The sequence below is a fragment of the Salvia hispanica genome, chromosome 6, assembly GCF_023119035.1.
Source record: "Salvia hispanica cultivar TCC Black 2014 chromosome 6, UniMelb_Shisp_WGS_1.0, whole genome shotgun sequence".
In the NCBI taxonomy this organism is placed as follows: Eukaryota; Viridiplantae; Streptophyta; class Magnoliopsida; order Lamiales; family Lamiaceae; genus Salvia; species Salvia hispanica.
The window spans coordinates 15,370,919-15,386,976 of record NC_062970.1 but is presented as its reverse complement, the minus strand read 5'-3'; the positions used below and the strand labels follow the sequence as shown (position 1 = coordinate 15,386,976).

At 33.9% G+C, this 16,058-nt stretch overlaps 1 protein-coding gene across 1 annotated transcript; it reads right to left on the bottom strand.

Annotated features, from left to right (window-relative positions):
- Window positions 1–635: 635 nt before the first annotated feature.
- Window positions 636–4,487, bottom strand: LOC125196941 (protein misato homolog 1-like). The gene is given in 10 exon segments (XM_048095607.1): window positions 636–1,135; window positions 1,493–1,612; window positions 1,695–1,937; window positions 2,333–2,582; window positions 2,924–2,959; window positions 2,962–3,295; window positions 3,754–3,831; window positions 4,032–4,075; window positions 4,169–4,270; window positions 4,412–4,487. Coding segments are annotated over 10 exon segments (1,731 nt in total). The 5' UTR covers window positions 4,484–4,487; the 3' UTR covers window positions 636–683.
- Window positions 4,488–16,058: the final 11,571 nt, after the last annotated feature.

Sequence of the window (16,058 nt, the reverse complement as noted above, 5' to 3'; positions counted from 1 at the left end):
CGATAACCATACGTGTTTTTTGCGGTGGTAGCTGTACGCGGGTAGATTAATTGTACACGCTTCTAGTTTGAATAAAACATAATTTTTAATTAATATTTAACTAGTGCAAATAATGTAACACAATAACTCAAATCGCGGGATGATCATGTTTTAAAAGTTTGCTACGTGTGCCTCTCAAAATTTGAACACCAAAAATTATTTTTTGTCTCTCTTTCCCGAGAAAGACAGTCACCTAAGAGCGCCCAAGAGATTAAAAAAAACAAATTATCATATTTTTTGACAGAAACTTAATTAGTTCACTAGCAAAGGTTCTGTTTTTTGAACACTTTAACATTATTTAATTTTTAAGAAACTACTCTACTACTCAAAAATATCATTAAACACAGTTATGACCCCTTGTGATGATGGGTAACTATTATAAGTGTCGTATATAAAATCATATCACAAAATTTGATGATATTGGGAGTGTATTATACAAATATTATCCGTTTATAAATAATACTTTACATATTGATTCATCTATCAAAATTATTCTCTATTTATTTAAGATAAATTTGTCTTCATATATATTAATTCTTAAATTATGAAATATACTAGAAAATATGTAATGGCACTAGTTTTCTAGGTATAACTAATTAATTGAAAGTGAAGCGTTGAGCTTCGTAGTCAAATTCAAAATACCATCAGTCAGAATCTGACGATGCTTCAGATATAGGATTGAGTTTTGTTACCATATCAGACAGCGTCTCTCCTATGTCTTCGACATCATCTCTTCCGAAACCCCAACTTCCCAGTATCTCTGACCCCAGCGCCCCTCGTGCAATCCCCAACTTCCGAAGATTTTGCAGTCGATTCTCCAGAAATGGCAAAATGGCAATGCTGGACCGTAGTCTTGCTGCCACTGGGACCGAGTGGACTTCAAGCGACCCTCTTGATGATGATGAATCCGAAACTTGTGTATTGAAAAGCTCCCCACGTTCGCCAACAAGTTTCCCGAATATTGAAGGATAAGGCAATGGTATGGGGAGAGGGCATTGAGCTACTGAGAGATGAGAGAACTTAGGTCTTCTTACTGCATTCGTATAAGCAGCCTGCACTGCTTCTGTTACTTCACAAACTGAAGCCCTTTCAAATCCTGAGATTAATTTACACAAAAGAATAATTTAGTGTTAATATAGTCCCCAGTGTACTCAGAACTGTAAATACATCTTTCATTAACAACAAACATCTTTAGAAGAAGAAGAATTGAACATCTCCATCCATTACACACACACAAAAGGATGTATCTGTCTCATTTTGGAGATATAATTGTATGGATATAGTTGAATCTATGCATGAGTTTTGGATGATCTTTGTAGATCAATGCAAACTCGAGATGATATGATAGGGTTCTTTTGTACATGGTGTTCACTGTTCACTACTAAAAACTGCATAAAATGCTTGGCGATGAGTTAAAAGAAAATTAACAAATGAAGGAAGATCTAAACATTACCTGATGCAAAGGCTCCATGAATGATCATAGCCTCCAAAGCTTGCATGTCTTCGACATCTTCAGCGGTTTCTGGGGTCAGCGGCTGCAATGTCTCCAACAAAGGTTGCTGGAACCCGGTACCTAGTATACATGATTTGATGTTTCATATACAACAGCAAATTAATGTCAATACAAGGGTGAGATAGAAACCAGAATATAGTACTTGTCAAAGCAGGAGCGGGCATAGAAGCATCCAAAACAGCGACCATATTCTGACGACCCTGTCCGGCTAAAATCTGTATCAGGTCATTCATAGTTACTGTACCAGATGTTGAGCCGTTTTGCGCACTGGGCCCATGTGGCTCCATTCTGAATGGGAGACTGATAGAATGAAGTGCAGATGCATAAACAGCACTGGTGTGGTAAGGGTTTCAATCTTCCAAATAAAGGTACTTGGACATTTTACCTTTGTCATTGGAAAAAAAGCATACGCAATTAGAATATGCAACTATAGATATTAAGATTTACGCAAGTTACAGTCAAATGGACGAGATGACATTAGATAAATAATACTCCCCCTTCCAATAATACCATTTGAAACTGCTCATTTATTTTGGACACATTGGGTGGTGTCCCACCGCATGTTCAATGTTAAAAAGAGATATGGGCCCACAAATTTTATCCCAAAAGGGAATTGAGACATTTCAAATGGGAAAAAGGGAGTTAAAAAAACCCCCTAATACAGAAATTAGAAAAGATCCATATAATGGTGTACTTGATACTATATCTCATTTATCTTATGCGATAAAGACAATCATCGAACCAATAAAGGCAAGCCTCTTGAGATGATTGCATGCTTACTTGTACTCAGGGATGGCAAACCAACGGGTACAATCAATTTACAGAGAGCTGATTGCTTTGCAAATGAAACTGCATTATGAAGTCTACGGGCTATTGTCAGCTTGCGGTGGCTGGGATCTAGACACGAGTCAGGACTGCGAATAGAGTACAGTAGAACTGGAATGTTTGGATAATCATCTGCTATAATTTCTAAAACCTCCCCTGCTACACCAGAAAATCCTCCAGAGTCATCAACAATAAATTGAATACCCTGTGTAAATAAGGTCACACAGAAATTTCAATAGCCATAGAAAGCAGGTATGGCATCAGAATAAATAAACTGGCTGTACAATGAGCCTCTACTACTTCCCGTTGATTATCTAAAACCGCTCAATGAAGACCTTAAAGGTTAAAGGAGCAAACGTTTGGTAACCCTTCTATCAAAAATCATCGCAGTTGAATATATGAGATATGTGTATTTGTTTCAACCTTTTGGCAAACTCGCAAAAATCTTGAATATTAGTGAAGAAAATCCAAAAGGGTGAAATTGTAGATACGAGAATTCCTAGAGAAAGGAAAAGGTAACTAGAGATATGGTGCAGTAGAAACTACCTGAGGATGGTCACACTCTTCAAGAAAAAAACGAAACGAAGCCTGTCATTGACTTGTTCAGCATGCAGACCGCCAGAAAATGCCTCTCTCCCGATCCCATAATTGTTAAAATCTTTACTGTCTGTCCATAATCCACATAATTCATACAGACTTTGTGGGTGATAATGAACTTTTGAGAAGTCCGTCCAATACTGAATTTCATTCTCTAGAGACTCAACAATTTCCTTATCTTGAATTTTAGCACGAGCCTCACTTTGTTCATTTTCATAAGCTCCGGACCTATCCACATTTGAATTCTCTTCCCAGTCCAAGCTTTGCAAGAACAAGTTCTTCTGTGAGGGTTGAGATGTTTGAGTTGTTACAGGACCTGTCCTAAACAAATTGTCTGGAGCTATTTAACATATGCTTTTAAAACAAAACACAGATAACTTATAAAGATAACATATGTAATTACACTATAATACTACTCCCTCCGTCCCGCTTAAGATGACACGTTTTCCTTTTTAGTTTGTCCCAACTAAGATGACACATTTCCTTTTTTGATAACTTTATCTCTCCAATTAATACACTCAACCACTTTTTCTCACTCCTATTAAAATATCCATCTTTCTTTATCTCTCTACTTTAATACTTACATTCACCTTCTCTCTCTCCAATTAAACACTTTAACCAATAACTCCTAAAATCTCGTGCCGGCTAAGCAATGTGTCATCTTAGCCGGGACGGAGGGAGTATTAAATAGAGTTTGGAAGCCAGAGCATGAGATCAATCTTGTATCTTAATTCAAGGAAAAATTATGACATTAACTTGAAAGGAAAACAAAGTCTCACCATGTTAAACTACCAAGTTGGGCATCTTGAATCTCTATGTACAAGGTTCCACGCGAACTCATTGATCCTAGGGATCCTGCATCAGTATCAATCCCATAAGATAAAGTAATCCATTTTCTAAGAAAAAAGAATTGACCAACATGATTGCAAAAATCCCTATTCCATTTAATAAAACGAACAAATCATTTCCGCAACACAGAGATAAAATCCTTTAGCAATGCCAGTCAAGTGCCAAACAATGAGTTTCTAGTAATAATTTTGGAATGACATAAATAACTTGAAGGCTCATGGAAAGCAGTCGAGGGGTGTAAGTGAAAATGCCCTAGACAAGAAAATTTTCACAAACAGAACAATGGCTAACAAAACCACAGATGAAACAACGAAAATGAAACATTTGAGTGAAAAAAAGATGAACCTGGTGAGTTTCACCAGGACGATAAAGAACATCCATGTTAAGAGCATGGCTTTTGAATATGTGATCACTCTCTGTGCTGTCGGCCAGTCCAAGCAACTCGTCCTTCCACGAATGAAGCAAAGTATCATTTTGCAATTATAAAAGGCTTAATTACTAGTAGTAATTCTAACAAGACTCTGTCAATGAAATTATATATACAATTGAACATGTGAAGCTATTTGAAACGAGAAAAAAAAATGGTACCTGGAAATTCCAGAAGTGCGAGCCCACAAAATTTGCATAGTTGCCAGCTTGGATAGTGACGATTTCCCTCATAATGTTGGAATTTGGTTCAAGATAAAATTATAAGCGAGAGATGGGGAATTTGAAGTTAGAGAGCTGAGGAGAGGCGGTGCAGAGTGAAACATAGGAGGGCATAAATCAATTAAGAAACTAAAATATTAGCAAAAAATATAATCAAAGGCATAAATTGCTTATTTAAAATAGTAAACAGTTGTATATAATAAATTTAACTACTTTGCAATTACTAAGATTAAAAAATTAAGAGATTTAAAGAGTCACAAATTCTATATTAAACTAGTATCACGTATATGCATAGCATAGATTAATAGTATATTTTTAAAATAATAATTTTAAATTTTAAATTAATTAAATAAAATTAGAATCAATATTAACAGTGAACAATATAAGTAACAACTTTAATTATATGAGAATCAAAATCCTATACAAATCAACATTGCAGCATAATAAATTCGAAACGAATCACATAATATATTGTTTAAACATTAAATCATGGAGTATGAAGATAAAAATCTATCATAACAAAGAATTTAACACAATAAAGAATTAAACTTATCATTTTTAAAACTTCTTTATACACTATATTAACTTTAAAATTAAAATCAACCTCATCATTATAAACTAAAACCTTCAATTTTCACACTCTTCAACAGAACTCATAGGTAAAATAACTCGTTTGTCATCTTTAAAGTTTGTCATCTTTAAGTTGTCTGTCCCACCTAAAACTACAATAAAATAAGGAACAAATCTACAATTGCATATTTATTTGACAGTAAGTACTCCAATGGATCCACAAATAAAAGTAAAAAAAAAATCTACAACCATCAGATTTCAGACCTGAATTCCTTAGCACGTTGGTAATTGGGACACCAACGTCAACGATGATGACGACCCCATCTATCTTACTGAAGTCGTGGGTTCGCATAAAATATACCTATAACAACAAAAATCAAATATTATCAATATTTCTCAATTGATTTATTGAGGCTGAATTTGGAGGGAAAGCAATTGTTATTTATTTATTTATTAGTGGAGTTGGATTTGAAGTAAATGGTAAAGAAAATGAAGAAGGCGTGTTATTTTAGCTTTTAATCTAACGTTTATAACCTCCCACTCACTCACCTTCATGGTAAAACTTCCCACTCACTCCATATAGACTTTTATAATTCAATATTTTTAATGTAATATAATTTTTAAAATTAAATAACAAATAAATTCTCTAAAACTCCTCCAAAACTCCCCTTTCATAGTATAGATTATAATATCATTTATAAATCAAAGCAAAGTGAAGTCAATACTAATAAGATAACTTTTCTTTAGCTTTCATATACTATCACAGATCAAAAATCTACTATCAAACTGATGATCTGTGTCCACTACTAAGAAAATAATTTTGAAGAAATAGAGAAATTCTCGGTGAAATTTATCATATTTTTCCTACCAATTCAAGTTTAGGATTCGAATTCTTGGTTACCCAGGGTTTAGCATATTGATAATACCAAGTATAAATGTATAATCCAAGAGAAAACAGGCAAAATGTTTACCTTGTTTGAGCTGGGGAAGAGGCAGCCAACGAGAAAGAAAATGAGAAGGACAATTGTCGAAGGATACGGCGGCGGCGAACACAAAAAACATAATGTACACCACTCCCTACAATAATGTACAAATGACAACAAATAATGCACGAATGAATACAACATTCACTTAATTACAGACAGTTTACGAAACCAATTGATGTAACTTCAAACAAAAAACATAATGTACAATAATGTAAAAATTGCAGCAAATAATACACGAATGAATATAACATTCATTCAATTAAAGTCATTTTAGGAAACAGAGTGACGTAACTTCAAACAAAAATCATAATGTACACCACTCCCTACAATAATGTACAAATACTCCAAGAAATATAAAGGCAAATGCAAGAGACTGCTGACCTGCAGTCTGGGTGGGTTGGCTTTTGAAAGGCTTGACTCTTTTCGTCATTCTGGATCTGTGAGACGAACCAAAAATCAAAATCGGCCCAATACACAATTGTAAACCAGTTATTAACTACAAACATATCAATAATGTACCAACAACTTTATATAATTGAAGGTTGTCTTTTTCAGGTTTTTCTCTCGGTTAACGTATGTAATTTGGAGTGTATCCAACTGATCAGGAAGAGATTCCCGACCCAGCTGAGTCGTTGGTACGACAATCGGGACCTGGCTTCAAACAAGTTTCCTCAACCCACTTCTACTGATTAGTATAATGGAGGTAAGGGTCGAATCCCACAAGGATGGACACGTTTAGATAACTGCGGTGACTTTCCTGGGTGTTTTTGGTTAACTACCACGCTTGGGTTGAGATTTTACCTAGGCAAGAAATAAAGGAGGCACTCTACTGACTAGTGGTTGTGAAAATAACAGGCATATGGTGGTGTTCGTGAAAATAGGGGACAAGGTGTCTCAGAGGCATATGGAAAGTAGACAGTTACTAAAAAAGGAAAATTAGACAACAAGGTATATCTGGTGGTGGTGGCTCTCTGACAGGTCTGGATAGTACAACTGAAAAGTAGGGAACAAAAGCAAAAGTAACTTAAAAGTAAAAGTGGTCCAAACTAAAGTTGATTTTGACGTTTTCTTCTTCACCAAGTATTGACAAAAATCATATGAACACAAACACCATAACTAAACTCAGATTCATAACCTCAAACTCAAGATCCATTGATTAAAATGCTCAACTTAAAATAAACGGTGAAACTGCAATTTTACTTCTACTGACTGACATGCAAGGCGGTGATTATAATGCAGAACGAAGACTCAAGCACGAAGATTAGACTAAAACATAACTACAACTTTAGATCGACAACTCCATGTAAGAAAACACTTAGAAATTAAAAGCAACAACTAGATCTAATTTTCCTAGGTAGAATGAAGCAAACTCGAACCAAAGCGACATACGAAATAGAAACTTCATAATTTAAGCGTTGGAACTTCACAAGTACTTCAAAAGGCAACAACGATGAGTGTTTGCAACAAAACCAACGACGAAAGCAAGTAGAGATTAAACTAGAAAGCAAAGTAACGATTGTTTGGCCACTTCGGGCGATGATACTGCTATACTACTACGATAACTGGCTGGAACGGTAGATCGATGACTTCTCCGGCAGACTCTTGGACGTCAAGTGATCATGGTTGTGGCAAGGAACGAGAGATTGGACAATGCTGAAGGAACTGATCTTCTAGAGAGAATTCTACTAAGTGTATTTTTGAACCGAGAACTAAAGGCCGAACTCTAAAGGCGTACTCTTCTCTCTCTCCAAGTGGCTTCTTTTATAGGGAGGCTTGCCCTTGCTTTTAGGGTAGACTTCCTTCAAGTTTTGACTTTTATGCCCTTGTTAATGATCATCCCAGCTATCCTTCTTCTCCAACTCGAGCCTTTTCTCTGGCATGCATCCTGGTCAGTATTGCACCCTTCTAGTGCCCTTTTCACTTGCGTCACCTGAATCGTCTCCTACTGACTTGGATCCTTTAATCCTGCACACTTGAGCAACTGTTTTGCAGATAATACATGCATTTCACGACATACTGACCAGTAACCAAGACTTAGAATACGACTTATCAATAATGCATACTTTGTAGATGCAACAAGAAAAATAGATATGGATATCAAACCGTAAAAGATCAATAATGTACCAAACTGTATATATAATGCTGTAAGATGTTGTCAACAAAATCGACCAAAACACTAATATAAAACAGTAATAACTAAAAAATTCAATCATGGACAGAATTATAAAACAAGTGAACAACATTTCATGAATTACAGAAAATATCGATCAAACGTTTGTGCAAAATTGTGAAATTGTTTAGTTCAATCAACCACAACCCAATATCAGTAAGGTTTCCTCAACAAAATCGAACAAAACACAAATCTAAATCAGTAATCAACTAAAAACTTCATTAATGGTCAAAAACCTAAAACAAATGAACACCAATTCATGATTTTTACTATAAAAAATCGAACAAATATTTGTGCAAAACATAAAATTGGTTGCTACAAAATTGTGAACCGTCGACTATGTGGGGTTGTGCTGCGGACAAATATTAATGTGGGGTTGTGCTACAAAATTGTGCTACAAAATTGCTACAAAAATCGAACAAATATTAATGCCGAAAATTGACGGTACAAAAGTGGATCTTACCAAAAATCGGAACTTTAGAAACACTCCTAGTTGTCGACTGCGACGATGATGACACGTTTTCGTTTTTAGTTTGTCCCAACTAAGATGACACATTTCCTTTTTTAGAAATTTTCTCTCTCCAATTAATACACTCAACCACTTTTTCTCACTCATATTAAAATATCCATCTTTCTTTATCTCTCTACTTTAATACTTACACCCACCTTTTCTCTCTCTATTTAAACACTTTAACCAATAATTCCTAAAACCCCGTGTCGGCTAAGCAATGTGTCATCTTAGCCGGGACGGAGGGAATATATAATATAAAATTAATAGAATATATATAATACATATTATATAAAACTAGTATCACTCCTTTGCTATGCACAAATTAATATATTTTTAAAACATTAATTTTCAATTTTAAATTAATTAAACAAAGTTAGAATTAATATTATCAATAAACAATATGAGTAACAATTTTAGTTATATGAGGATAAAAAATAGTATATACAAATCAACATTGAAGCATAATAAATTTGAAACAAATTACATAATACTCCCTCCGTCCCATTAGAAATGCAACGTTTTCCTTTTTGGGTTGTCCCACTAAAAATGAAACGTTTCCTAAAATGGAAACATCACTCTCTCTACTTTTCCTTCTCTCTTACTTTACTCTCTCTTCATTAACTCACAAAACAACACTGCATAAAATCCTGTGCCGGAAACCAAATGTTTCATATTTATTGGGACGGGGGAGTATAATGTTTAAACATTAAGTCGTGTAGTAGGAAGATACAAATCTATCACAATAAAGAATTAAACACAATGGATAATTACTCATCATTTTTAAAACTTCTTTATACACTACATTAACTTTAAAATTAAAATCAATTTCATCATTATAAACTAAAACCTTCAATTCTTCACAATTCGTCACTCTTCAACATAACTCATAGGTAAAATAACTCGTTTATCATCTTTAAAGCCGTCCGTCTCCCCTAAAACTACAATAAAATAAGGAACAAAATCAATTTGCAATGCACAAAATTAATAATCAATATGTATTGAAACAATCATCCGTGGAGCAAAGTATACGATGAGACCTATATAAGTACACAATCGAACAATTCACACCATATGCATTCGATGAAAGGATAAAAGATATTTTTATTTGCAATTCTAATCAAACGTTTAAACCAAATTTAAATGACATAGTAAAACCTCATGAAACAATTATCACAAAATATAATTTTTCCAATGTTAAATCATAGGAAATCAAAAACCATTACAAAAATACATTAAACAAAAGAGTAATTACTCATAAGTTTTATAGAACTTATTTATACTCTTAAGTCCGTGCGATGCACGCTTGAAAGATTAAGTTGAGATTATAAATTATATAAGTATAACATACATGAAAAATATCATAGGCTAATTTGGACAGTACCCAAAGGTTCGGCATTCTTCACGGTCCAAGCATGTCTGATGATCTTCTCGGGGACAGCCTTCTCGACGAATCCTTCACGATTAGCTGCACAAAAAGGCCGCGCAATCAAGAAGCGAAGAAAAGTAAAGAAATCGTCATGCACCCTATGTGAAAGTGAGAAGGAAAACTACCTGCTAATGAGATCTTTAGCTTCTCTTCTAAAACATCTCTTCTAAAACATCAGGAAATGCTAAATCAACTTTCATTATCCTGCGGTTGTAATCCGTAAACACATGATTAATAATCTATATGAATGTGATGCAAAATTAAGATAATATATTTAATTTTTAATGATTCCCCCCACCACAACCGGATGTTACATGCTTTTAAGTTATAGTGGGCAGTTAAAAAAACAAATTGAAGGGAAAATTTTGTAATATTCAATAATTGTCATCCAAAATTTACAAATATTTTAATTTATATCCAAAACTTATAATATTTAAAATTAAAGCTAAAAACCTCCCGCTCACTCCACTTAATCACATATTTAATGGCCTTTAAATTATAAATATTTAATTTAATATAATCACATATAGATGATATAATTTTAATTTAACACTTAATCACACTTTTAAATGGTAGTATTATTTTGATGGTAGGAAATATATTATTTAGTATACGTGGAAGCATTCCTATAATTTTATATGCTAAAATATTGGAGTATATATTTTAATTCACACGTTTTTGCCTAACCTCCCAATCACACACATTTAAATTTTATATTTTTAATTCATTTAAATATTTATTTTAAATGGGATTCCCTAAAAATATCCCCAAAATTTCTCTTATTTCCCTGAATACCTCCAAAACTCCCCTTTTATATATTGTATAGATATATTAAAAGAATATATATTATATATATGATATAATATATTAAATTAATAGAATAAATATATATAATATTAAAATATAATTCGATTTTTCGATTATTTTTTTTGCCCGAACCGAACCGAACCGAAAAACCAAAATATTTGTACTTTTAAAACCGAACCGAACCGAAAAACGAAAAAAACCGAACTGAATTTCAAAATTTCGATTTGATTCGATTCGGATATTCAGTTTTCGGTTTTTTTTCTCACCCCATTCTTGGTAATGTAAATCTAAAGAGTGATCTGATCAACGTTAGTGCATGTGTTATTTTTATTTCAAAAGTAGTCAATGTTATGTTTTTAGTTGTCTTAACCCTTTAAAAGTCCATGTAACGATATTGTTTCTCTTTTCAATTAATTAATTGAGAAGATGAAGTTTGTAATAAAAAATAAATGGATCATGCAAGTGGATACTACTACTACTACTAATAATAATAATGAGAAAAAGAATGCTAATTATTTCAGCAAAGTCATTAGCAAGAAATCACACGCATCACATCCGAATGAGAAAAGTAAAGTGTATTAAATTAAGCTACTAACATAGATGAGAAAAAACAAGTAAATTAAAGCATCTCTCTATCAGCGTTTCCAGCCAGCCCATTTTATTGGAGTTTGGGCAACCCATGTTCGAATACATGGGCACTTGATGCCCACCAGCATTACCATACCTCCTGACCCAGGAGCCAGAGAGCTATCGCCATTGTCCTTAGCAGAATCACTTGAACCAAAATTCAACATATTCGGAGCTGGACTATTATTGGATGACGGCCTGCTTTTTCCCTTCAGCAATGAAGCTCCTGAAAATGGAAAAATGTGATTTCATCGACGAGGAAATGCAAGACAGATGGTAGAAGATGATAAACCTGAATGGGCGATACAGCTTTAAGCACTCCAACAACCCCACCACCCAATACTTTTCCATCGGTCTCTCATGTTGGAACCAACCTGATAAAGAGATGATCTCATACCTGCCCTGTCAATTCATGTATGACCCATATCATCAACACATCAAAGTGTGGAACTAATCAATGTTATAAATGGCAGCGCCACAAAGTTATTGTAACATCTCGGAATTTAGAACCCTAATTTTAGAGCCCTAAAATTTATTATTAATGACGTGGAAGATGTGAATTATTTGATAAGTGAATTTATTGCATGAGTTTCTTTGACCGGGATGTTTGAAAAATCAAATTTGTTGACTATGTGATGTGGCATGTGATTTATTAAATTATGAGGTGAAATAATTGTTTAAAGGTGAGTGAGAATATTAGAGAAAAATTTCCATAAATATTAGCCACCTAATTCTCATGATTTTCGAACCCTCCTGATTTTTGGAGAAAGAATTCTATTTTTCCGGATTTAATTTAATTATTGGGATTTATCCAAATTAAATCCAAGAACCCAATTATTCCTTATTTTAAAGAGGAAAAATCGACACCCCTTTGTGCCTAGTGATTTTCGAAAATCACCAATATAAGGAAGGGAGTATGATTTTTATTTTAGTTAATCCCTTATTTGATTTCCTTCCATACTTAGAATTTAAATATTCTACCAAGTCTTTCCATACTTCAAGAGATCTTGCCTTATCTCATTCTAGTCAATATTAAAAATCCATGCCTTATTTAAAAGGCATAGGGGACGCCTCTTTTAACTCCAAGTTGGGAGAATTCTTATTTTTATTTTTGCTCCGTGATATTTTATTCTACTCCGTAAAATATACCAAAACAAAATCTTGGCTAATTAAAAAGCCTAATTTTCGAAACCTACATGCCTTGGAACCCTAGAGCTTATTTTGGTATTTCTTCTTCCCTACTCTATAATATTGATTATTTAATTGTGGAGAATAAAATCTTACCAAATATTCTAAAGATCTTATTGGACTCTATAAATAAGAGCCAAAACCCCTAACCCTAGCCCCCATATTTTCGCCCTCCACCCTAAGTACACGCCCCCTCCCTCTTCCCCTTACTCTCTCAATTCTCTTCTTTTTTTTCTTCAATAATCCTTCAACCTTTGAGAAGAATTGGAAGTTTGATCCAAGAATCTTGAAGAACCAAGTCTAATACTTAATTCCTACCGATCGTTTTTCTCACAAAGTATTTTATATTCATCTTCTTCGTTTCTACTCCACTCCTCTTCTTTTTAACCGATTAATCGGTCTTCTTGAACCCTCATGCATCTTGGTTGAGTGAAAGTGGGACAAGGGGATATGGGAATATGTTACATGTGTGTGTGGCGTGTGTGTGTGGCGTGCGTGCGTGTGTGTGTCGTGTATGTGTGTGTATTGTGTTTGTGTAGTGCGTGTTTGATGGCTAAATATTCTTGTGTGACACATGTTGATGTTAGATCTAGTTTTGGAGATGCTAATGGAACTTGTGTGATAAACATGATCTTGATTGATTAGTATTGATAAGATAAATCGATGGGAAAAGGGAAAAGTATTGAGACATGCATGAGTAAGAGTAGTGTTGAACTTAATTTGTGATATGTGCCTATGTGATTAAAAGGTGAAACTTTGGTTGCGAAGCCGGATAACGGAAAAGCGAAACTACTTGAAATCTAAGCAGTCGAGGTGGGCTTTACTCTTAAAACTCTCTTTTATTTTGTAAAAAATATTGATTGGTGTTATAAGGGTGGTTTAACTGTTATGTCATGCCTATGTTTGCTTTATTGTGATATTGTGTGCCTGATGCCTAGTTTGTGAGTTCGCTCCATTGGGCTATAGGGCTATGAATGTGATTATACGAATTCGGGTCTGAGTATGGGCCGCAAACCCTACCAGGCTGTGTACACGATGGGATCGGGAGCCGTCCTTGCTAGTCGGCCGGTCTCGTGGGCGAAAAGTGTGGCCACACTTTCGTCGCACCATGGAAATATTGTAATTGTGATTGTGGAAACTTATGAGAAAATGGAGAGTTATTTTGACTGGCCAGTCTATGGAAAATATATTTTGTGATACTCGTGATATTTCTCTTATAACTGCTTAAAACTCGAGTTCACTTGGTAAGGGTGGCATAACTTATAAAATGTTTTGGCAATGAGCTCACTGAGTATTTCAAAATACTCAGCCCTGCATGTGTTTTCCTTATGTGCAGGTTGAACGATGACGATTGGTGGCGGGTGTTGAGCATGATAACTAATTAAGATGGATATTTTGAACTTCAAGCGTAGTTGTGTCCTCATACATAGCTACTCTTTCTCTTGGTCGTCTTCCGCTGAATTTTGATACACTTTAGGATTTGTTTTTGGGATATTTGCATCTTGCCTTCGATTTGAGGCCTTAGCCCTTTTCTTGTGATTCTTATCTTGGATATTATGTCGTACTCTTGAGATTTTGATCGTTATTTAAGAACCCCTTTCTCTTTCTTATTCAAGCTTCTAGGATAAGTTGTTGCTTTATTGCTCTGATGTTTCCATTAAATGCTTTGGTCAACACTCTTTAAATAAAACCCTAGCCTATGTTTACTTCCTTAGAGTCCGTTTGGTAGCAGCCGCCGTATTTATTGTACCCTAGAAGGGCGGGCTGTTACAGTTATAGCGGTAGATAAATAAAAAAGTAAATACTATAAAAGGCAAAAAAATAGAAAATGATAAAAACATAATACTTCAAATCTTAGAAATAAACCATTACTGCATAATACATCTAATAACTGAAGTCTTAGCTCAATAATCAAAATGCATATTAACTCTAATATATCATATCATCCTTGATCCTTATCAACCTCAACATAGTCATCCTCTTCCTTATCATTATCATCGACATCCAATGAAACAAATCCTTCTCCATCTTCACCTTCAGATATACATCAATATTCCCAACATATTCTCGTGCAAATTCAATATTCCCAACTCCAACTTGTTATATAATTATAGTAGTATAATATAATTAATATGAATTTAATTATTCTCTATCTATTTAGTATTTAAGATAAGTTTGTCTTCATATATATTAAGTCTTAAACTTAAATTATGAAATAGAAAATATGTAATTAATGGCACTAGTTTTCTAGGTATAACTAATTAATTGAAAGTGAAGCGTTGTGCTTCGTCGTCAAATTCAAAATACCATCACTTTATTGTTCTAACTCAATTCTTTGCCTATTTGATCGCTTGGTTTATTTTGCAAACAATTATTTATGTATAGATGGACAGTTTTGTCATGGAACTTACTGACTTTTATCATTGCAAACCTTTAATAAACTAGACGCTAGCTAGATAAATCATAAATCGAATATATTAAATTAGTTAAATTCCTCTAAACAACTAGTACAAAAAGAATGGATTCCTTACAGTCTTAGACATTTAATTTTCATGTGAAATGCAATTCCATTTTCAAAGTAATTTTGTCTCACCAAGCTGTGAGATATCTGCTCCGGATGATTTCAATGCGGACTGTGTGGTTTGGTACGATAATCCACACGGTCTGTGTCTTCTGTTCTACATAACTTTTCTACACAGGTCAAGTGGTTTGCAGCAATGAATCATGTGGTCTGCGCACTGGCGGAACTACATGGGGAGGGGCTTTAGCCCCTAATGAATTTATTTTTTTAAAACTTTAGTCTATTATAAAGTTCTAAAATTTATTCATATTTTATATCACAATAAATAGAGTAGTTTTATCATTTTGGGCAGTTCTCTAAAATTTGACAAAGTCTAATATAAAAAGTTTTACAACAAATAATAATCACACATCATTAATAATATGGATCTCATAATCCACTAACACCCATTCTACTATTTTTTTCCTCTTTGTCTTACTTTTTCTCATCTCTCTCTTACTTTACCAATATAATTGCACATTAAAACTCATGTCATTTACAAGTTTGTCAATTTTTTTGAGAGAGAATATTATATAAAAGGCCCTAATAATACGTAAATTACCTACAAATTTATTTTTAATAAATTTTTAGAATTTAGCCCTTACGTTTATTTCTGCGTCTGCTACTGGATCTGTGCTATATGTTTCGGACGGTATAGGGCCTTCCACACTGGCCATGTGGTTCGCAAAGGTTTATATAACGCAAAAGAAGAAACGTTCTTAAGTTATTATATTAAGCAATA